The sequence below is a fragment of the Onychostruthus taczanowskii genome, unplaced genomic scaffold (genome assembly GCF_017590055.1).
Source record: "Onychostruthus taczanowskii isolate IOZ18803 unplaced genomic scaffold, ASM1759005v1 scaffold2, whole genome shotgun sequence".
Lineage (NCBI taxonomy): Eukaryota > Metazoa > Chordata > Aves > Passeriformes > Passeridae > Onychostruthus > Onychostruthus taczanowskii.
Genome location: NW_024499239.1, coordinates 1,893,197 through 1,918,530, shown reverse-complemented (window position 1 = coordinate 1,918,530; position 25,334 = coordinate 1,893,197). Strand labels below are relative to the sequence as shown.

General features: G+C 36.2%; 1 protein-coding gene across 2 annotated transcripts in view; it reads left to right on the top strand.

Moving 5' to 3' along the window:
- Positions 1-3,179: 3,179 nt before the first annotated feature.
- Positions 3,180-25,334, top strand: part of TUSC3 (tumor suppressor candidate 3) — a 109,914-nt gene continuing 87,759 nt past the window's right edge. For both annotated transcript variants that reach the window (XM_041402831.1, XM_041402830.1), the window contains exon 1: positions 3,180-3,327. In XM_041402831.1, the coding sequence (XP_041258765.1) occupies positions 3,202-3,327 (126 nt within the window). In that variant the 5' untranslated portion in view covers positions 3,180-3,201. The remainder of the gene's footprint in view (positions 3,328-25,334) is intronic.

Here is a 25,334-nt window from a genome sequence, read left to right as displayed (position 1 = left end):
ACCTGAATAAGTTTGTTGTTTTGGAGCCTGTAATGCTGTACTGCTGCAAAAAATATTTGTAGGATTGTGGGAATTTTTCCATTTAAATCTGGAAAATGACAATACCTGACAATCAGAGCAGTAACTTTTTTTACATGTTTGAATATGGCCAACCCAAATTCCTTTAAGTCTTCTGTCAGGACTAACAAAGGTCAGATTTGAATTTAAGGAGACTACTTGAAAAGAAAAAAATGCTGGCTTGAGTTCCATCTATAAACCTTTGGATCTTTATATTAAACTTTCTGGTTCTGTGGGAGCTGATTCTCTTCGCTCATGAATCAATAACTAAATATTCTTATTAAAAACAAAAAAGTATGCATGCAAGATAGAAATAACTAATTTTCAAAGCATTTCTATAATGCTTTTAATCAGTTTATGATTTTATTTTTTTCTTCCTAGGAAAGTGTTAGGCTAATGTTTCCGCTTCATGCAGCTATCTTGAGTCTTTAAAACCTTTTAAATGTTTCTGGATTGCAAGGTCTGACCTGAGTTAGTGATCTGTTGACTTGTCATGTTCATGTTAGCTGCTTCTCACTTCGTTCTCCCTAGCCAAGCTTCACAACACTCCTTGTCTCCAGAGCCACACATAGGGCACCTGCTTACTTCTGCACCTTTGCATTTGCTGTTGTTTTATGTACCCTGTCTCCATTGTCTGCTGCTGAACTCATCCCATCTCTGCTGTCTGAGCCTCACACCGCTTTTTTTTTTTTTTGCTCTGCTAACCCCTTTAGGCAATTCCCACAGCTCTTCTCTGGTTATTCTATTACATTTTAGGAGGATTCCTGTGATACTAAGAAAGGCAGTCTTCCACCTCACAGGAGGCTTTTCAACACTTTTATTTAACACATCTCACAGGAAAATTTAAGTTCACAAGACATGCGTAGGTCACATTTTTTCTTTATTAAGCCTTTAGAAGACTTCTACCCCAACTGTACTTCCCTTGCTGGCCCAAGGTCATTTGCATTGCATTTGCATTTCAGCACAGAAAAATGTTCTAAGGTAAGAGCACCCATTCCCATCATTACTCTGTTAACAGAGCTAACTCTCAAGAACAACACAGCAAATGTAAACCAGTCAGATTTCATGTAATCCTTGACATTAATCTCACCTTCTCTAGCACTGCACTTCTTTCCAGGCTTATACTCCTTCCTCTGTCATTCCTTGAGGAAAGAATAAAGAGACGCCTTCCTTTCTCTTAAGGCCTTCCATTCCAGGTCCATGTCCATACCCACCAGGAGCAGCAGCTGTGGCTGCACACAGGATCTGTGAGGTTCATTCCATCGGCATAGACTCGGATAGCCTCAGAGTATTGTATATCTGAGAAAAACACTTCGCAGTTACAGGTTCCCTGGGTCACTTTCTGCGTGCTAGTACATCCTGGTTACTGCATCAGTTGTGTGAAGTCTTCTTTATCCAGTGAGCTAGATAAAACAGCCAGGCTGTGGAAGTTCTGGTTTATATGAAACTCTGAACAGAAAAGAAATAAAACAAAACTGTCCATGTTGCTGTTTCCTGCTTAAGGTATGGACTTCAGGTGATTGAGAACTGAGATTATTTGTAAGTGAGATTAATTGAGATTAAAAGTAAGTGTAAGAAATTTGACAGTTAGAGTTGAGTTGTGTCAAATGAGTTTTGTAATCTTTTCAAGAAATGAAGAACTCCCAGTTGTTTTCATGTTCTCAGTAGTTTTAATGCTCTTTTCATACAGTGACAATGTGAAGGGTCTGCAGTTTATCAGGCTCAGGAGGATACCAAGAGTTTTTCAAACAAGGTTCCCTTGAAATCACCTTCTGGATTTAGCAAGAGTGGCCTGAGATTTTCTAATGGAATGTTATTTTTTAGCACAGTAATTAACATATGCCTCTCTTGTTCCAGTGCAGTTCCCACTGAATTTTTTTTTCTCCTATCTAAATAATGACAAGGAAAAAATGTGTTTTTAAAAACACAGAGATCTGATCAATACATATATCCTGTCTCTTTAGAGTAGAGGTCTTAGAAATCTCTGTAATCATATGTCATGGTTGCATACCATTTTATGGTTGTTGTTATTGCTCAATAGTAGTCAGAATCTGATGGATGTGGACAACAAATGGCCTGAACTCTTTTGAACTTATTAAGTGTTTGGTAGATTATTTGAATACATTTGACTATTCCTAGGGATGGATGTAACTTCTGAAAGACACTTTGCAAAATAACTGAAGAGAGAAAAATAGCCTATTTAATGTTATAACTGCTCGGTGCTCAGATGCCAGCTGTGTCACCAGACTAGCATCTGATACTATGATAATTCCACCTAAAAATTCTCTTTCCAAAAAAAAAGGAGATACTTTAAAATATGTTCCTGGGCCTCAGTTTTCTATTTCATTGTGAAGTTTTATTATAAAATTCACAAAACTTTCTAGTGATACAGCAAGAACTCCAAAGAAATGAATAGTTCTGCTTTCTGAGTCTTCAGCACAGCTGTGTGTAAGTAACTAATGTAGCACAGAGTGTACTTGGAATTCTAGGGGAAAAAAGGAGAAGTATTTGCTCATTAATTTAACATTACCTACCCTGCGCACTGCAGTGTGCACTTTCAAGAAATACACAATCACTGATTTGAGGACTGTATCGTGAATCAGAATACCAATTTAGAGCTGCACAGTTAATGCTCTGGGAATTAAATTATAATTAATTATATCAGCATATTGCATTAATATTATTTTCTGCAAAGATGGCTTTGTGCGTTCATAATGAAACCTGAAAAGTGCATAAAGGTATAAGAAAGAAGTCTCAATTGCTTGGGTCGGTTTCTGGTGGGGTTTTTCGGTGTTTTGTCTTGTTTTGTTTTACAGTCCCGATCTAGGATTGCACTGCGAGCTGCAGGCGGCCGGGAGCAGCAGTGAAGCTGAGCCCGGGGCGGGCAGATGTCCCCGGGACGGGTAGTTGTCCCCGGGACGGGCAGATGTCCCCGGGACGGGCAGATGTCCCCGGGACGGGTAGTTGTCCCCGGGACGGGCAGCGCTGCCCGCGGCACCGGCGCAGAGCCGAGCGCGACCCTGCCCCGCAGTCCCCGCAGAACTACATTTCCCAGGCGGCGCCGCGCCGCGGGGCGCTGCGATTGGCCGGGCGCGGGCCGGCTCAGCGTGGCGGTGCGGCAGGTGCCGCCGGCGGGGGCGGAACATGGCGCTGGGTGCCGGGGCAGCGGGGCGGCTGCCGCACCTGCCGGCCGGGGGCTGTCTCCCCCTGCTGCTGCTGCTCCTGCTCCTCCTCTGCGGACAGCTCGGGGGAGGACAGAAAAAGAAGGAGGTAGAGACGTTCGCTTCTTTCGCCATCGCGCCCGGCCGGGGGTGCCCTGTCGCGCTGCCCCCCTCTCCGCAGTCCCCGTGTCCCCGTCCGCCCGGCGCCCCCCGTGCTCCGCCGGCCCCTCTCCCTCCCCAGCCCCGAGCGGGGCGCCGGTAGGGCGGGAGGCGCCGGGCCGGCGGTGCCCCTGCCCTGCTCGGGAGGTGATGGCCGGCGGCGGCGGCGTTTCCAGGGCAGCGGCAGCGCAGGGAGCAGCGCCGGGAGCGCGTCCCCAGCGTACTGGCCGTGCCCAGGCCGTGCCCTGCGCTGTCGGGGGCCGGGAAATGACGGGTTCTGAGCAGAGGGGCACGGGCTGGGCCGGGCTGGGCTGGGCCGGGCTGGGCTGGGCTGGGCTGCCGGCTGCGGTGGGCCAGGGGGGCCTGGCAGCCAGGCGGGGCGAGGAGCCCGCGGGAGACGGAGTTAAAGCCCGTGTTTGTGGTGCCAGGGGAACGAAATGCCCGGAGTTAATAACTACCATGAAAGCGATGGCAGCAGGTGTGTGTGTGAGTGCAGGTGAAGGTGGTGGTGCTCTCTTCGAGGTGTCCTCTGGGTAGGAGAGACGTGGAGGAAGGAGCAGTGTTAATTCAGATTCATATCAACAGCTCATCTTCACCAACTTTTATATTCAAATAGGGAAGTGTGCAAAAATGTGTAGTGTACATACTTGCCTTTTCCAGATTTCAATGCTACTAGAGCTGCCTACACTTCTCTTCCTCAGTTTCTACACTTCTCTTCCTAGATTTCAGGCCAGGCTTTTGCATACCAAGTGTTCGGCCACCCAGTAGTGTCTCTACAGTGTCACTATAACTTCATTTATTGGAGGAGTTGGCTTTTAACCAAACTGCAGAGTTTTGTCTTTTTATTTTTTTTTTATATTTGTTAGTGTTGTGGGGAGGACTTTTGTGATGGAGGAGAAGGAAGGAACAGTTTTTAAAGCTGATTCTTTCTCTGAACTAGCAGCTCAGACAAAGAGAAGGATGGTCCAAATTTTTGGGTTTTGCTTGTTTTGTTTTTCTTTAAAGAACTATGTAGGTTATTAAGGCTTACAGGCCAAGGATGTAAAACAACTGGTATCCAGTGACAGGAGTGGAAGGAATGGCTCAAATCTACTACAGTGGAAGTGGTCATTGCCCCAAATCTGCAGGTGTTCAGGAGACATATGGACGGCGTTTTTGTGTATGGTTTGACTTTTAGATTGCCCTGTGTGAAGTTGGGAGTTAGACTCAATGTCTCTTCCAACTTACAATATTCCAAGTTATGTAAAATTCTTGTTGTATCTAAATAATAGTGTAACTCTGGTCTTACAAAGATAAGTAATCTGATCATTGAAATAAATCCCTTGGGTGTCATTGTGAAAAATTAACACCTTCACTCTAGGCATTCATTGTCTTTTCCACTCTTTCTGGAATGAGTAAGCAGTAAATGTGTTGCCCTTCTGCTGCTATAATTAACTTCTTTTCAAAACTTTAACTTATTAAGTTTTCTTAATAAAATGTGTTTAATGTTTGACACTTGATTCTCTCTTGCTGTGATGTGCTGGCACTGCAACTTTTGTTGACACTTTCATGTGGAGTGCCAGCTGTGCTACCAAGATAGCTGAAATAATCTTTCTTTTAAGTGAGATGTTTTTCCTAACAAGTAAATAATGGCAAATTAAAATGGACGTGTACAGCTACTTTTTAGAAAGTTTACCAGTCCTGCTATGGAGGTGGTACATAAAAAGATGGAAATGCTTGTTTGTTTGTCCACCTGTTTGGTATTACAGTTCAGGCAGGTATTTCTCCTATGTAAAGCTTGTTATTCAGTGTTTTCCTTTTTAACTGATTTAAACTAACACATCACAGTCATCTGGATCTTTTTGCTGCCATTTTTCATTCCTGATTAATATTTTGCTTTTAAGACAATGGACTGCTCATGCAGACAAACCCTTGGCTTTGTGTAGAGATAGACATAGTATCTATGATTGCATCTTTACAGAAACTATTACAATATTATAAGTTCTAGCTTCATTTTAAATGCAAGCTTAAAATAAAGTGTAACTTGGGGTTTTTTCAGGGTTTTATACACTGTATGGTTCTGTGTTGTATATGTTAGAGCCAAAGTCTGACTGTTCTCGCCCCATAACCTTTATGTTAAAAACTGTAGTAGTTTACCAAATTTATATCATGAGGAAAACATCTGTGTGTGAAAAATGAAACTTTTACTTAGAGTAAGTAGTTTGGAAGTAACGTTTTAAAACTGTTCCTAGGAAAATTATGTGAATTGAAAGAGTGAAGGATATTGTGCTGTGGCACATTGCTGTTCACACCACTGTCCAGAAGCTCAGTGGTAAAGGTGATGGGAGTTAAATGTGTTAAGTGAACTGAAGATGTTCTGTACAAAGACTGGTAAGATTGAAATACAGCTTTTTTTTTTTTTGGAAGTTGGAAAAATGGTTGAACACACACCGAATTGTTTCAAAGTGAACGCTGCAAGAGAAAAGCTAATGTAGTTGAAATGTGTATCTCATGAGATAAAATCAACTCAGTTTCCTGCTTTCTCTGTGCTTTGTGTGTGTGTGTTTGTTGACATGATTGTCCAGAAGGAGAGGTGAAGGACTAGAGAGAAGAAACTGCTTTCCCAATCAATTAAAAAAAAAAACAAACAAATTTGATTACTTGAAAAGTACTTCAAAATTACAAGAACTTGAAATGCTGGAGTTAAATCTTAAGGAAGGAAAGCATTCTTGGTGAAGACAATGCTTTTATTATTAATTTATCTTTTTAAGTGTTGACTACATAGAAAAGTATGCATAGAGTCTGAATGATTGGAGGTGTCTGGATCAGTTGTATGAGCATGGAAGAGGTGGAGATGACTTTGCAGGAAGGAGAGGACTAAGTTAAGATATTAGATGTTTCTGAAGGACTTGGTGCTAGCAGAGAAAATAACCAGGGAAACTGGAAAACATTGTTATAAATTTCTGTGTTGATTGTGAAATAATACATTAAAGCTGTACTTAGAAAATATGCAAGTCCTTAAATTGCTAAAACACATAGTCCTATACAGTAAAATGTTCTTAATGATAACTGAAGAGACTGTCTTCTCTTGCAAATTACTGAGAAGTGCTAAGGTTGGTTTTAAATTTGATTAAATATGCAAGAATTTAAAGAGCTATTTGGAAATAGATTTGAATTAGATTATTAGTCATCTGGTTTCATGGAAGCTGTATTTAGGATGACTTCATGAACTTACAAATACACTAACATTCCTATTGTTTTGCTTTAATCTTGCTCTACCTTTTCCATATTATGGACATTTCCATATTATTGACAGCCTTCACAAGTGAGGAGATACATAGAAAACATTGGAATATGTAATTTGAAGATGATATGAAGAACAACACTGCAACTTTCCCCTGTAGCTCACGCTTAGAAGCTAACTAGAGATTTGAAAAGCCTGCTTTTATGATTTTAATTTGGGTGCTGAAGAGTACCTTTATTTAAAGTGAAGTAAATAAAAGTTCTTGATTGTGAAGTATCAACAAGACACTGGAGTAGGAATATTCTCTTGGAAACTGTATGTATAATAAGAGAAATAGTAATTTACTCTTTCCACACATTTGAGATAATACAGTTATATTAACATACATGCATTTTCTGTTCCCAGTCCTTGCAATGCTTTTTATATATCTTACAGAAACTTGGGGTGGGTTAAACTATTAGAAAAATTAAAGGAATCAGAGTAATTCACTTTGAAATATACTGCTTGGCTTTCTATTATAGAGTTTCTTGTGACTGAAACACATAGAAAGAGAGCACTGGGTTTGCAATATTAAAAACATTTCTCATAGAGGATAATGTTTATTTTTGAGCTTTCAGGTAGGTGGCTCAGAAGCTTAGTTAAACCACTGATAGGCAATTGGAGTAACTACCTTTTTCTGCAGGTAGTTTGTCATTCCTGCTAAATCTGACATAGGAAAGGTATCTGTTTAGACACAAGCTTTCTTTAGGTGGAAATGTTTTGTTGAGCTTGAGTCTACTAAAAATGATGCTGAAGACATATAAAAAAATTGTAGTAATTTTACTCCTCTGTAAGGCAAGGTTCTGTGATATCTTAGTTTGCCCTGATTATTTTTAAAGGATTCCAAGATTCATATATTTAGAGTAGTTCTTTACCTTTTTCTCCCTCTCTGTTTCCCCCAGCTGAGTGTAGAAGTTATGGCAGTTGTGAGAAATTGTGGGAGATAGAGTTGGAAGAAGAATCTAATTGTTAAACTTATCCCAAAGCTTAGCCATACTTTTATTATTCTTGACAAATTTATATGTGATGTGCCCGCAGAAGTCTTTGGTGATGGTGACTACAACTTCTGGCTTTTTCTTTCCCCCTAAAGATCTAACCTAAATTTCTCTGAGTTCAAGGCCTACATTTTTGACCCTGTTAATTTTTTTTCCTCATCATGACCATAAAGAACAGGTTATTGTTTGTTTGGTTGTTATTTTTAAAATTAAATAGAAGAAGCTGTGTGGTTTTTTTAATATTTAAAGTATTAAATACGATAATTTTTCTGAGTGAATCTTCAGTCCTTATCATATTTCCTGTTTTATTTGAAATTAACTGGGGTTAAGGCACTATCCCCTTGTTTCTGCACCATGTGTTTTTGTTTTCCTTTAGGGTTTCATGGTGAGCCTATTGTGTTTATTTGCAGTTATGATTATTACCATGTTGCAGCTGGAATGGCATCTTCCACTTTAAAATGTTTTTCCCATCTGATTTCTGATAGTGTTTCACCATAAAGGTAGCAATTCTCACCCTCTCAGAGCTAGAGCCAGCAAAACCTGCTGTCCTTGGTCTTGCTCCAAAATTGAAAGATTAGTACTTAGTTTCTTACTTTATCTCTTGGTACTGTTTTCAATGATCTGTAACATTCTTTTCTTTTGTTCAGTGTTCTGCATGCATGTTTAATTGAAAGAAATACTAGGAAACATGGTAGAGCAAGCGGAGAAAAGGAAAGGAGGAAAAAAGGTTTGTGATGGATGGGGAGTGTTTAGCATATATTCAATTTCACATATAGTTTAAGAAATAAATTCTTCATTTTTCAAGATCTCTGATACTATTTAAATAACAGTGATAATTAAAACCTAAGTTTCTCATCTTGGTCTACTGAAATTCTGTTTAAAATTAAACTTGAATATAAAGCCTTCTTCGTCTTGTAATTGTGAAAATTTTGGGTTTGGTCTCTAGACTGTGAAACACGGCAAGTTTTTGCTTTTGACACAGGATGCGTGAAAGCGTTTGGCAGTTACACCAATTACAGACTTCCCTTTAAAAACTTTATTAAAAATTGAGATGTGGCAAAGCTTGAATTTGTGGAGGGAAGCTCAGGCCTCACTGTAGATTTGCCATCAAACCATTTTAAAGATGTATTTTAAGTGGAGATTTTGTATGCGTTTATGTAAGTGGACATTTAACCACTGTTACAGTAGAGAGAGGCTTTTTTATAACAATGCTTAAAGCTTTAAAATAAGTTTGAAGTGAAATAACAGTTTTAAGCCACGCCTGAAAATATAAAATTCATGAAATGAAATTTAATGCTAATTCTAAAAAGAATGAAGAGAGCATAGAGGAAAAAGAAAATATTTGCAAAAATATTTCCTCTATGCTGTTTTTTTTTGAAACCCTATAAAACATCTATATCCCTTTCTAATTTATTTCTAATTAACTAAATTTTGCAACAACTTGGCAAAATTAACTAGCAGTTAATTTCTACAATCTGTGTAGAAAACTTCAGTGACTGCATACAGTAAGTGAAATAAAGGATGCTTATAGTGGCCTGATAGCATTTTGTGATTGGGTTACTGAAACTTTTTGTCCCAGATGTCTCTGTTTGGCATCCTTGCTGTCATAAGACAGATCAGTGACATAATTGATCTTTTCCCCTGTTCTGTTCTATAACCATTTATACAGCACATCCTGTGCAACCACATGGAAAATACAGATTGTATCTGCTTGAGTTCTACATGCTCTGGAAAAATCAGTCAGTAAAAGCAGAATGAGAAAGAACTGGGTTTTTTGGATGTTGGTTTGGGTCTTCAGATTTATTCTCTTAATTTTTAGAAGTGTTTTCAAGGTCACATTTTATTGGCTAAGATAATGGTCAGAACTAAAGAAGGACCTTTACCTGGTATTTGCTTTAGGCCTCATTCTCTTGCTCTGATGAATCTACTAAATATAGTAGCTAAAATCACAGAAACGCAATATTTTCTTTTTATCTAATGCTATGAGGTTTTATAAAAATATATAATAATACCTTTTTCATTGTTTGTATATATAAAATATAAAATGTAATAATAATGTATAAAATGTAATCAATAATGAGGAATTGCCATATTGCCATTAACCAAATGGAAAGATATTTTATAGTGAACCTGAAAGTTACATTTCAGACAGAGAAACTCATATTTTTATTTGTGATTTTCACAAGTCCTTCATATGCTAATGTGCATAAACAAATTTATATGTGCATTGAGTTAATGGCTTCTGACAAAATTCAAAAAAAGGCCTGGCAATAATTTGGTTACAGAAAATAGTCCCATGACATGGAAAATATACGTACCCTTGCTATTGCAGGCTTCTTCATGAAAACTCTCTTCTTCCTGAGTGCTAAAGTAGTGGCATTTCTCTGGACAGACTGTTCTCCCACCTAATATGATTCGCTGTTAAGATTTTACTTTCTTTTTATGATTGTATCTGATAATACTCTTCTGGAATACTCCAAATTCATTATCTCTTCCTAAGGAGTTGCAGTCCTTAACCTAACTATGCCATTCCATTAATTTTTCTTATCCTTTGCTGCTGAATCTAAAGCAACTAATTTTTGAATTTCAGTGGTAATTACAGTTATGCAGTTCCTCTGGAATGACTTTTTGAGCTCACAGAGCTGCTCAAGGTTATAGGCTGCTGCTTGAAGGATAGAAACCATTTTCTACTCTGCTTTTTTTTTTTTTGGCTGTTTCATAATTTCAAATCACTATTGCTGTCTTCTCTACTATTAAAAATTAGCATGTTCAACTGCTTTTGTTAACCAATTTCCTTAAAAAGGCCAATTATGACAGTCTACTGAATCTTGGATATTGACATTTCTGTTTAGCTTTTTGAGATTTCACTATGTATATATTAATGTCTGAGCCATGTAAATATCTTTTCAATGTAGATTTTTGAGCTTGTCAAGAAAAAGTTTAGGTAATACTGTAAAATTCCCATTTATAATTTAAGGTTCATTTCTGGGGCTTTTAAAATAATTTATTCTAGGCATTTTTGTCAACTTGTTTGTTTTGTGGAGTGTTTTGATACTTAGAGTGTTTTTCATGAAAAATAATTGACAGTTGTTCAGTTAATTAACTAATTAATTTTATATTTTCCTATTTCAGGTCATACATGCACATTGAGGCTTTTTCACACATTTTGTTTCTCAGATCTTGTCAGTGACTGGGTGCATTCTGAATCTAAAGTTAGGCCTTTAACTCAAGATTTTGCTGTCCTGCAAGAGTGTGTTTAGAATAATGAATTGTTATATTGCAGTGGTTTTTCTGCACTATGCTGAGTAGTATGGTTATTTTAACAATAAGGTCGGAGAGGTATTTTTGGTACTGCTTAAACTTTCCTTGGTAATTGTAGGTGCTTTGTCTTTGTTTGCTTTGGTTCAAATTGTTAAAATATTTTGTTCTTTTTACTTCTCTTACTTATCAAGTGCATATGACTCTCTTCTATTTTTGGTAGTAAACTGCAATGAAATACAAATTGCATTTAATCCATAATTACTAGATTCACTGGGGTCCTAATACACTAAAAATATGAAACTTAAAATTATTTTTCTTTTTAATCCTATTAAAGTATTTTGGTGTGAATCGTTGTATTTCTATAAAAGACATAGCTAGAGATTCAGATTCTGCATGGGAGATTAACATAGGGAGTGAGAAAGCTGAGCAGACAGATTTTTTTGAGACACAGTTCCTTTCTCCACTTTGTTTTTTTTCAAGGTTATCTAATAAGATAAAGAAGGTATTTGAATACGAATAGAATACCTGTGTCTGTTTTGACTGACCTAGTTAGATACCCTGGGAGTTACAGGGCTAGGGCTACATACAGTGAAAGATTGAATTCGCTGTATCTACATATGTTTAGGTGTCTTTCCACTGAGAGGAATTCAAGCTACAGTTAGGTGAGGGAATTGTAGAGCAATTTAATTAACAGTAGAGCACCTCATCGTAGGTCACAGTACAGCACTCTTTGTGGTCGGTGATCTTGAACTAGGGAATACAAAATGCAAAAGGATGTTTCTGAAATCTTACAATTCTCCAGAATATGGATGCTAAAGTCAAAACTGTAGAAGCTGTGCTATTCAGATTATGTGCTGGTAAAGTATTGTGTACTCTTCAGTTACAGGAGGAGAAGGTAGTGGTGATGACTGTATACTGATTCTTCAGTGAGGATTATGTACATGGTCCTTAACAATAATAACAATTTAAAAAAATCAAAATAATAATATAATAACTTGATTAGAGTAGTGTTTTCTTTTTCTTTCATCACATGGTGATGTACTTAAGGCGATGTGGTTAAGGTGGTATATATTCTGGTTTCTGTTCAGGTCATGTGAGATGGTATAAGCGTGCTTATTGATTATGGTTTATAGGATAGGTTTCAAGGATTTTGAGATGTAGGACCTGAATACTTCTACATGGGTGAAGATGATATTGAATATGCTTCTCCCTACTTGAGTCAAACACTGAAATTTAGAAGAGTGCACAAACTCATAAGCAATAAGTGGGTTTTGTTTTCAAGGGAATCCTTTGCCATACCTTTCACCAGGATGTCTTCAGATATTGGTTATTTTCAGATGATGCCTGGGGAAATTAATTCACTTGCCACCTTCTTTATCTGACTCTTAAGTGGGGCTAGAACTTGATCTCATGGCCAAGTCTGGCATGTTAAAGTGTAGGGTGTGTTCAGAGGCCTAGAGATCATTGACAATTTTTTTCCTCCATTGCAATGTCTGTGTAGCTTAAAAGTTGGATGGGAAGCAGAATTACTGTGTTGCAGATGCCTGTGGTTGATGAACTTGGTTAGCTTTTGTCCTCAGATCTAGTCAGTGAAAAACAAGTTAGCCTCATGTGCAAATCTTCTGTCTGGTGTAACATTACACATTCTTGTGACTTAAATGAAAATACAATCACATGTTTCCTGAACATTATTTCCTATTTTTCCTGTGTTTTGGAAAATAAAAGGAACTTGCTGAAGTTAATTTCTTTGATAAAGTAGGATTTTTTTTTAATCATTGGGCTGAAGGATAGAAAAAATGTGTATGGGAAAATAAAAACTGTGAAGCCAAGTTCAATGTTCACATGTACTCAGAAGTAAAGAATTGTCTTTAAATCCTTCTGAAATCTGCTAGAGCATAGAAGCTAGTAGTGTAAAGTTATCTGAATTCTATATATTATTTTTGCATCACACTTCTAAATATTGTAGCCGTGGTTTGTACTCTTGATAGCTGATGCCTCAGCTGTAAAATATTTCAGTGGAAACTGTTTCCGTTTTTCTGTTCTGTGCCTGATTTCTACTAAAGCTTCAACTAAAATGGAAAATGAATGGCAGGAATTTCATAGGAATTTGAAGAATGCCAGTCCCAGGAAGCTCAGTCCAAAATTGAAGATGTACAACTGTTATGCCTCTTACTTGTCTGCAGCTGGTGGATTCAGTTAGTGACAATGTGACAGCACATTGAGTAGACGAGATTGGAATTGTTATGGACAGGATGCTAAAGTTATTGCGAAAATATTTTTCTTCTGTTGTGACATACGTTTTCTTCTAAGCTATGAATAGAAGCTCTTGTCTAAATTTTTTTTCAAATCTCTATTAGTTGATAGCAGTGCACTAACTTCTTTAGTGGGCAGTTTGTTTAGAAGAAAAGGGAAAGTTATTGATATCTGCTGGACAGACTCTAGATACTAGAATTGGTTTTTATTTCCTTTATGCTTTTTTAGTTTGGGGTGATACTGAAATGAGCCAGAGAATAATTTTCTGTCACAATTTGAAGTATTAGAAATCAGGCATTCTTTATTACAGTGCTGCACACATTCACAGGATTTTTCCACTTATTGAATGTGTATAATGAAATTTTACAATGGGGTATTTATTCCATCATGACCATACATAGTCACTACTACATACTTCCAAGGTAATACATAACTATCACTTCTCCTAGAATGAATTTATATGTCTTTGCCCCTTACTGGAAGTTTTTTTATGCTCTTAGAGGATCATCTAAAGGTGGTTGTATTCACTGAGAGCCCCCAAAATTTTAAGGGACCTTGTCTTGAATTTTGCTTAGGGCATGCACTCTTTTTTTTGTTACATGACTGCCACTTAGGTTCCTCATTATCTCTTTATTCACTGGTTCCAGCTACATTTACGATCTACTGTCTACTTCTACATTCTTTCACCTAATTTCCTAGTTCCTAGCTCTGCAACTTCAAGGGATCTGAGCATTTCTCCCTGTAGTCTGTCAGGGGCATTGCTAATCATTTTCCCTTTCAAATGCATTGTAAGTTTTTTTCATTTTTTTTGTTTCCTGTAGGCTGAATAAACCAGTCAGTTGAGATGTGGGGCTGTGTGCCGGTAGATGCACACACATATTTACACGCATTGGTTTGCCCTAATCTAGATACAATAGCATTTGCCCTGGTGTTGACATCTGTGGGTTTTTGTCCTGTAACTCTAGGCTATAAATGATCAAAATGCTTTAACCAGACTTCATGGAGAATGTTGCTTTCAGAGTAAAACTTTAAACTAAAATGCCCTCATGTAACTGCATATTGATGTGTGAGGCTGCTAACATAATGCAATTTCTTTAAAAGTAATAGTTACCTGAAGTTCTGCTTTAGTGCATAAAGAAGGACAGTCCTCATCTGATTTGATATCTTGTATTTTAGCCCATTCTGTGGACAGAAACTAAGCTTCCTTAAGTCATTGTGTGCTATGAACTTGTAACATTCACCGTAGGAGTTAAATTTTCAATTAAATGTGACATCTCAGCCTCTTGCACAGTAGAATTATTGTTAAAGCATGTCTGGGAAACTGATACAGTGGGAACAGTTGATATTAATTTGATTTCTGGGAAATTTTATGTTGCTTCATGTAAAGTACCCTGAACACTTGTCTGTCTGTTCCTTTGGGTGCTTGGATCCTCTTAAGATGATCTTCATTATTGTATTAATTCAAAAAGTTCCTGCTCTGAAGTATATGTGTTTGCACTCTGTACTGTCCTCTTACACCGACGGAGATTGGAGAATGTTGCAGAATTCACTGGGCCACAGAGGAGTGACAAGAGGAGGATAATTTTCTAGCTGAATGATGATAGTTTGAAAGAGGAAAGTCCTGGGTTCCCACAGCTATTTATGCATTTAATCCAATAACTGTTCAGTGTAAAACATTGTAATACAATCTGTTCAAGTAGGTTTACTTGTCCACCATCTGGACATGAGTACTGCCTGCCAAACCAGTTGGGAGGGCAGTGAAAGAAATCAAGGTTACTTTAAAGTAGTGAAGGCTTCTCAGGATAACCTCTGTACACTTGCTTTCTCTATTTAAGCAGCTATCACCTTCTCAGCTGTAACTGTGTGAGAGTGGAGGTGGCTGAAGGAACTAAGTATACAGTGCACTACACTCAGTGCTTAGAGAATCAGCCCTGGAATATTTAAAGGCAATAGTGGTCTTGGTGGGAACATAAAGGTTCTCAAATCTGCATTTTTCTTATAGTATTCTAGGCCATGTAAGACAGTAATATCGAAACAAGGGGAGATTACACAAAATCTATGTATGTTTTGTAAGTATCTGGTGGCAGACAGTAGAAGCTTATTCCACTTCAGAATTACCCACTCTGGTTTCCATTTCTGTTAGATGTAAATCCAAATTCCTCGATTAACTGCTCTGTGTGGATTAATCTAAGTACCTCATTACTTCTACAGATACCAAGCAAAAGAGTGTATAGCACAAGATTATAATGATATATAGGTTATATAGATTTATAGGTGGTCAAATACTACATTATTTGACTTTGTTTTAATGAAGTGATAAATGAGAGGAGAGGCACTAAAGCTGATAAATTTTAGTGCAAAATTTTTATACTGTAGAAAACATATTAGCAAGTGAGCTGCATCAGGAAGCAATGAAGCCTTAAGTCACCCCACTCTAGAATCCCATTATGTTGTTATTGGAGCTTTAGCCACCTGTAGGGTGCAGTACTGATGAAGATGGTCCCACCTGTGTAAGAACTGAATATTTCCCTCCTTATTCCCTTCATAAAGTTAGGACAGATACGGTGTTCATTTTACAAGAGCCTCAAGTGAGCAATGTTAGATAGGTTGTAAATTCAAGTATATATTGCACATTCAGATGACATGTAGAATACTAGAAAATAAAACTTTGATCTTTCATTGCATTTTTTTGTCCCACCATATTAAAGTGATCTAGTTATGGTTGTGTTAGTGTATTCATCTATTGGCATGTGTCTTAAGTGATTCAAAAATCTAGCTGAAGCTGTTCAGTTATAGCAACATCAGTTTTTTTGAGCAATAAATGCATTGTGCTCTCATGCAGAACTCATGCTTGCTTGGCTGTGAGGGAGAAAATTACGAGTTCATTAGCTGATACAGCAGCTTTGTTTTCAAAAGTAATTTGATGTCTGTACTTCTCCCAAGTGAAAATGGAACTTTTTTGATTCTAATGAACTGTTTGGTAGTAAAAATGTTCTCTCTACAAAAAATGTTCTGGAGGGAAGCACATTTTTACTCAAGTCTTTACACTGAATTTTGACTCTACAAAAAAATTAAAAAGTGTGCTTTGAAATGGGCTTAGAGTGACACTTTTAGCTGGTTTCCATAATTAGAACTATAGCAACTTTTTCTGGAAAATGTATAGAATTAGAAATTTGATTTTATGTGGATTTTAGAAGCTAATTTCGAAAGGTAAAAATATAGACTTCGTGGTAGTATGAGAATGAAATGTAATTTAGGCAAGTACTTCATATTTTTATTTTTCTAATGTAGACATTATTTTCACCTCCAGTTTGCTCAATGTGATTTATTGAGTTATTCACTATAAAGCACCTGAATTTTTAATATTCAGCATAGAAAATAGTGCTGAGTATTGGTGTTTAAACAGCATATTAACGTATTAAAACCCTCAGGTTTTCTATTAAAGCTTCCTGACTGCTTGTACAGTCATAATTTAATATTCCACAATGAACTTCTGCTTTAGTCCTACTAATCACATTTTTTTTATTTAGATAAAAATTAATGTGCTGGTATCTATGAATAGTTTTTCCTTAAACTACTCAGAAATAGATCTAAAAGTGCAAAGTAATTATTTTATATTAAAAGGATTAAGTGCTTTATCTGCCACTGGAGATTGTCTACCTTCTGTTGTATGATTGAATCTATTAATAAACTTAGCACCATGCTATGTCCTTTCTGTTCTAATGAACAACTTACTCTGAAGGTGCTATTCTGATTAAAGGAATTCCTGCTCAGGAAACTGTGATACTTCTCTTTCTTAATGTGTGGGTAAATGGCAAGTGTGCCAGAACCTCATGTGGATGGCTGAGAGAGGTTAAAGGTTTGTTTAAAAATGCTGAGGTACTAGGCATGAGAAAGAATGCTGAACTTAGTGATTCTGTCATGTTTATGTGTGTGTTTTTGCTTCCTGAGAAACAGAATTTGCTAGGAAACTGTGACAATAAAGTGACCAATGAATGGATGGCATAATAAAATAAAACTATGGAGAGTGAGTGTCAGAGATGGCAAAGAATTTATGAATAATGATTAGCAATCAAATGACAGTGAAATAATGGGAGGATAGATGAAGATTTCTCTCACAATGACCATGAGTTGTGATGAAAACTTTGCAGAAAGTATTAGGAGACACAGTACTCTGAAACATACATTAAAATAGGTGCAATGGCTGTAATGTACACATTTCCTAATTTTTGAAAGTGAAGCTTACACTCAATTAATTGTGATGCCTTCAAAACTTTTTCTACTGCCTACTTTTCTAACTTTTTAAAATTGCATGTAGAATCTCTTTACTTAAATGATTTATCATAAGAAAAAAATAGGGAAAAGGATGTTTTTGCTATCTTAAAAGAAAGAAAAATCAACATTTTGAGCTTGCATCCAAATTTTGGTGATTAAATAGTTGTATCATATGGACATTTCTGTGTTACAGTTTGTCATTTCTGGCAAAAAGAGAAAATGTGAATTTTCTTTAATATGAAGTAGGATTTTTATTAGTTTGCATGCTTTGCTTTGGACCCTTCACTTTTTGGTCTGCTAGGTTGTTCATTAAATTGGCTGGATCATGTTGCTATTGTAAACCATGTCAAGTGCTGTATATATATTTTTGATTGTTTTTGAGAATTACTGTTAGTGTCCTAAAGCAGATTGACTGATATTTGGAAAAAAAAATTTGGAAGAGTTGAATTTGAAACCAAAGTGGGCTTTCATTAATTTTATGTGAGACAATGAAACAAATGAAACAAGGTACTACTTTCTGAAGTCCTTGTAGAAGAAAGACATTTGCTGTCTTACCTTTTCACCTTGAGAGGGAAACACTGATAGGACTGCCCCAATGCTGAAGTCGTCTGCAGACTTTAGGTATTTGAATTTAATTGTTAGATATGTAACTGGTTTCCTGTGTAACTTCTTTGGTTGCTTGTCCATTTTATAAACCGTAAAGGTATTTCCCTTTTTTCTTGCTTTTTCCATTTCATAGCAAAGAAAGGGGTATACATTGCTTTTTCCTTTTTTTTTTTTTTTTTCCTTTTCTCTTTTTTTGTTGTTATTTTTTGAGGTATGGCAACACAAATTCTTTTCAATTCTTCTTGGAAAAAGTAGTGACCTTTATGTGCTCTGTGCCTTTCTTAGTAGCAAATAATGTGTCAAATTTAGTAAATTTAATTTTGGAAAAAATGTTCTGTAAGTGCTCATGATAGGTTTTGTTAATCTGCAAAAGTCTGTTAAACTTAAAAGTATTTATGAAATTGAGTTCTGTGTGTTATGATATTTTCTAAAAGCAGAACAAACTGAATGTATAATAGAAGTCCATCAAATATTTATGGTTACACATGGTCAAAAAAACCCAGTTTCCCTGGTGTCTTTTAAAACTTTGACAATGCCAGCATAATATGGTCTTGAAAAAGTGTGGATGCAAGGGTGCATATTTTTCTAATTTATACAGCTCTAGCCATAATGCTCATAAAGAAAAAGCATAATAGTAAATCTGTCTCTTATAATCTCGTATCCTTCCTCTGATAGGGATTCTGCAGAATTTTGACATTTGTAGTCATCTTCTAATGAAGTTTTTCATTGCCTTTTCCACTTTTTTTTTCTTTTGTTTTTCAAAGTATAACTTGTTTTCCAAACCCTCTGGTTTTTTATCAAATGCAGATTCACCATCTACAAACTCAAGTTGGTACAGGAAAAGTTACTTTTATTCTTCCTGTGACTATGTTCATATTCTGTTTAACTAAAAGTCTCCTTATTTCCTTCCTATGTCCCAGATGGTGGGGGTTTTTTGTTTGTGTGTGTATTGATTCTTATAATTTAATTCCTATTTTTTTTTAGTTTTTATTATTTAGCTTTTTCTGTTTTTTCTAGAAATAGAATATTCACATATATTGATGCAAACTTAAAGCCTGCTCAACTCAAAGAGCAGACTTCATCCTGGAACATTTGTGGCTGCCCTGGGGAAAGTTATGCATGTATTTTATGCCAAAAATTGTTCTCTAGTCTGTTCGAAGTCAAATTTCAGACTGCCTACATTCACTTCCTCTATTAGGTTGTATGTCTCTTGCCTTCAGTGTAATACTGCATTCTTTTTATTCCAGTCTGTTTATTCATGTTGCATTTACCAGTGATTCTACTTTTTCTTCATATGATGTTTTTCCTTTGCATGTTTTTTGGCATCATACTTCTGAATTAGTGTCACACTTCTGTGATTATCCAGATATTTTTCCTTATAGCCTTTAGTTTTATCTTTTCTACAATATTTACAACATTCTTCTCAAGAATTTTGGCATTTTAAATTTTTCCCTTCTTTTCTATATTCTACTCTTCTTAGTATGTACAGAGAGATTTTAAAAGTATTCCCACAATCTGTTTTATATCTGTTGTTCTAAGATAGATTGTCAGATTTTGCTCGCCTCCAAGGAGAGAGATGAATGAAATGCAAAAGTAGGTTGAGTAAAATTTTGATGTCTCTGAAGAGATCTGTATTGTTTAGAAATTTTTCTGTCATTCCTTCCCTTAAAACCCTCTGGATTTCTTTGGAGTGGAAGCAGAAAGCACTCCTGTAATCATTACAATATCTGGAGACAAATGTGGAAAGGAATCAAGGGTTTTGATTTCATTATTTGGTACTTATCTTTTACTTATCTTACCTTCTGATCTGTGTGATTTATTCTAAAATCAGAGACCATGTGCACATTTAATGCTGATATTTATAAACATATAACCTGTCAGGACCCTAATGGGTTCAGTTGACATCATTCAAGAAAGACTAGGTCATACTATTTTCTTCTTGCTCTTAGCAGCCATCCCCCTATTTCAGTCACTATTTGAGTGTCTCTCTATTGCTAAATTGACTGAGTGCTGTATTCAGTCTTAATTCAGTTATTTGCCTCGTGTCAGTTTTCCTTCCATGTCTATACCCTTTGCAAGTAAAGACAGAAATTTAGAATCCCTTTTTTTATTATTTATTTTTCAGCTTTTAACTTTTCAAACTTGCTCTCAAATCAGTCATTCATTTGTTTCCAGGTTGATAAATCATTGTTTTAGAGACTAATCTTGCAGTTTATACTGCAGAAGGAAATACTCAGTTGCTATTTCGTGTGATTCAGGTTTTCTCTGTTTAAATTCCTGCTGATACTGTTCTGATTGTTAGCATATACTTAAGTGTCATGTGCTCTCCTTGTGTTTCCAAACACTGCAAAGTAACAACCAGGATAAATCTTTCAGATACCCCAATTACTATAAGATACCAAAGGACATTCAGTTTTACAGATATTCAGTACAGATTGTTATTCTGCTGGACCTGACTTTTCTAATTATGGCATAAAGAGTAGTAGTTCTCAGAGACTCATCATGATTCTTGTTGTCTGTGACCTTCTTTTGTCTTTGAGATTTAATATGTTCCTTGCTTTTGGCTTGGAGGTCTTCATTGTGACTTGTAGGTTTTGAGTTTGCATGTCTTCCCTGAAAATTCAAACTAGGCTGCATGAATTAGCTCTATAAATTCTTTGCTACACTTGGAGGAGAAAAATGAGATGATATGGTGTGAAATGCTATCAAAACAAATATGATCTCTTTTAAATGTTTTTATTTTTCCTGCTTCAGTCCTTTTTGCAGTTCCCTGAAATACATAAAGCCAGTAATAGATTCTGATCTCATCATGATCACTCTCTGCTCCAATATATAAAAGGGATGATTCTCATTCATTAAGCTCTAATCGTTGCCTCTCTTATTATCCATCTATTGACAGGAGCCCTCCTGGAAGTGATTTTTGTCCTGTTGCTGTGTTCTGTTGCATGAAAATGGTTCAAATGATATCTCTTCCCAGAACAGGAAACCATGTGCCATATTGTGATAATCAGAAGATACATTTTCCTTTTTAATTCCTTTTTGAGCAGTGGTTTAAAACTACTTTGTGCTTTGAATATTTTATAACATCATATCATCCAGGATCTCAATATAAGGTGGGTAAGAATGGCTTAACTCATTCACTTGGAGTTATCCTAATCCAGTGTTATTTATTTTATTTTTTTCCTAAGGAGAAATGCAAATGGATACCCAGAGAGGGGAAGCGTTATCTCCTCACCAACCTGTAATCTTCCACTCTTCACTGTTTTCGGTTCTGGTTTTCTTGAGCCTAATGTTTTCCACTAATGGATCTCTCCATGGGGAATGCTCAGTCATGAGTAGTTTGTCAATCCTAAGTCTTGCATGTCTTTTTCCATGCTTTACAGAATGATGCTGTTAAGGAATCTACATCTATAGTTACAACTGCATCGAGAGAGGATTGACGAGTCTTATGGCTCATGCCTTGTCATTTTATTAATCTTCATACTTGCCAAGTATTTTGCTGTGAAAGAAAGCGACTTCTTTTCATCTCTCCTACTATCTAGAGTAGTGTTGTCCATTTGACATACTTCTGAATTTACTGAATAGAGTTACTGTTCAAAAGACTGTACAGCTGCCTTGCTTCATGTTAATGTGTTCTGTTACAAGAATTGCTTCTGGCCTGAAGCAGACTTTTTTATTATATCTCTTAACCATGAATATTGAATGAAGTGAAGCTGCCAAATCGTTTATATTCAAACTTATTATGTCATCAGACCTATATTTTGCCATGCACAAATTGGATTGCAATGATGTCTTTACCATCTCTGTGGAGGGGGTATGTTTACATCTTAATCAGTGTAGTATGGAAACATGTTCTTCACAGTGGGTCACCATTCTTAAGAGTAACATTCTCCTTTTCCCACTGTATACTGCACTAAGACTCTACCAAATATTGGCCTCTGTACTGCAAATGCTTAAGAGCCCATTCTCTTACTGAAGCACATACTTCTTTAATGATAACTGGTTGGTATCTGGATCTTTTATTGATGATGGTCTTAGACAATGAATGCAGTTTCAGCTTTCTGGGACTGAGAGTAATTAAGTAACATTGACCTAGGTGTAAATCTCTGATTGTTTGGCCTTTGAATTGGACATTACCCGTCTTAGACTTAGAAGAGATTTAAATTTGCAGAACCGGACTTGTATGTTACTATTATGATAAACACATTTGGTTTTTCCTATGCACCCAAATAGCTGATACGGCATATCGAACTTAATCAGTTTTTCAGGTTGTGTAAGTTTTATATTGTACATGCTTTGAGCATGGGTTCTTCCCTTCTGTGGATAACTATCAATCTGAAAATCATGGAGTTTCTGAATTGGTGAAAGATCAGGGCTCTTCATCTTTTTCTTCAGTTTTTTTCCAAGAAACACAAGGAATGGATGTGTTATTCATAATGTAGTAGTATGCATAGTGAAATGACAAAGATGGCCAGAAGGTGCAGGAAGAAGAAAATTTTCAGTGGAAATTAAAGGGAAAAATAATAATGAAGAGGATGTCTGTAGAAGTTTCAGAATCTCCATCCTTGTAGACTTTATAAACTCTACTGGACAATACCCTCAGCAGCCCATGGAAACTACTGAATTTAACCATGATTTGAGGTGAATGTTGAATGGGATAACCTCTATAACATTTAAAATTTTAAAAACAATTTTAAGTATCAAGTATGATTTTTAAAACCATTTTAAGTGAAATTCTATTACATCTTGATAAAAAGAATGGTGCTGCAGAGAATACACGTTAGATCTTGAAGTAGCTGATAAGAGATACTCATTTCACATGGATGTTTCGAATGAGATGATTCTAGAAGTTTTTTTTCAGTCTAATACATTGGTCATCTTCCATCAGTCATTGGGAGAGAGACAAGTAGGTTTATGCATGACATGGGTTATTTCCTGTGATTAAAAACTAATGATGCAGTATTTCTCTATGTTGTAGTCACCCACCTGATTGCTCTGTGTGCTTGGGAACAAAGTATGAAGGTCACTTCTGCGAGATGTGATGAGGGGGGACGAGGGGAGAATGGCAGCCATTTGAAAATGAATACCAATTCTAAGCTGATGAGGAGAGGGCAATATTTGAACAAAGAAACAAGAAAGTAATTCGCCAATTAAATTATTGCATATGCTTATCGTACTGGCATGGGATAGCCCATCGCTAGTTAATGATAACCATTTCTTATATCACTGCTGACAAAACTTGCACTGCAGACTGATAGACTAGATCCACTATCTTGTTAGTCACTGGCTTTGGGTATTTGAAAGGTGGTTGGATATAGTTTTTTAGAATATTAGGCAAATGTTTTATCAGAGTGCTCAGCACTGAAATTTGGTGCTGACATTATAAATGCCACTTGTAGTTCTCAAAGTTAGACTAGATGAGTAATGCAAGTCATGCTTTTGTAGCTGTTAAATTTTCCACAACCAGAGGAAATCAACAGTGTGCAGATGTCTAATCAATCAATTAATTTATAGGGTTTTTATCACAAGCATCAAAGTTGGAATTAAGAGAATTTTTTTTTTTTTTTTTTTTTTTTTAGAGCTCATGTAACTTCTCCAAAATTAGTGCAGTTTTTCAATTCTTTGGAACTTTTGAACATTGTTTTGTCCTTCTCTGTCCCCTGATGACTCAAATATGTTAATATTATTGAAAGTAGTGTGTCTTCCTAGGATAAGATTGCATGCATGCAGCCATTAGTATTCAGTTCAGTGATCTGTCAAATCTATTTTAGGATTTTTGCTTGTCAAAGATGTCTAATGAATTACCTGAATTAACTGTATTGGATTAAGTATTTTTAGGAATTGCACTTATAGTACCACAAGTTTCAATGCCACAATTAATATTTATATGGTGCTAACACCATTAGAATGTCATTGGTACCTTCCTTGATGATCTTAAGCTGCATTATATGCTACAGTTTGTGCAAGCATATGAAAATAAGGCTGTCCACTTGCTGAGGGTGGGTAGATTTCATGCTTAATTTCACACAATGATTAAAACAGCATTATTTTAATCAATTACCTGAGGAAGTGATCAGCTGTTGGTTGATACCAACTTCTGCAGACTATATTCAGACGCTCTTTAGTACCAAGGTCTCTGCCATGAGAACTAACAGATGGAATTACTGCAAGAAAAGAAATTAGTAGGTAAACTAAAATCAATTTTTTCCATACCATTAATTTGGGAAGAAATGCTTTAGGGTTTGCAGAAATTTAATAAATATGCATAAGGTGATATTATGTTTCCACATCCTTTACATTTATACTGGCTTATTAAAGATTTAATTAAGTTTTCTGAAAAGGGAGAGGATGCAGTCTTGCAAAAAAATGTAGATGACAGTGTGGGTTCACAATAATTAGGGCTTCAGGATAAAATAAAGATTCTCTACAGTTAATGAATATTAAGGCAATGGCTGCTTTGAAAACTTGCAAAAATGACAGTGTTTTACCTACCACATCTGTCTTGTGTTTATTTTCTAACCCTTGTCCATCAATATATGTGACAGATTACATATAATTTACTTCTTCAACTATGAATAGTAAACAAAAGTTACCAAAGATATTTTACTTTGCCCTTTCTGTGTGTAAGCAATCTTTTGTATCAACTTCTTGCTCTTCATTATTCTGCATCTTTGTTGTCCATTCATTTAAATCTTAAAAACAAGTATCTCTGGATTCATTTTATTAATGTTTTCCTATTGAAATAGCACATCACAAAGCACTACAAAAACTGTTTGTTTTTTTTTTTTTTAAATAGCTCATTGAGTCCATTTTGCTGTCAAGTTTCTAAAATCTTCTCTGTGGTTAAACAAAAAAATGTGGCAAAGCAACTGTGGATCATGTTAATCCATGGTCTTCATTGGTCTCTCGTATTCTGTGTGTAGAAATATATAAATAAGCAAATGACATGTATTTTGTCTTCTTTGACTTGCAGCTTCTAAACTCTTAGGGACCAGAACTGTCTCTAATGTACTTCTCCAGTAACACACAATTAAATTCTGCTCCTTGATTAGGATTTCTTAATGCTCTGATTACATAAATAACAACGCCAAAAGAACAATTCCTTTGCACAACTGGTTCAGTTTAAATGGAACTATGATATACTTGAATGTTGAACAACATATTTTAGCCTATAAATTCTTTGTCAGTAATATTGAGGAAGTATATTGTTCTGCAGTTCAAAGGCTGTATCCACTTGTGAGTTCACTACAGTTGTCATTGATTCTGTTGTAGGTTTTTGTTTAACACTTTGAATGTAACTTCCTG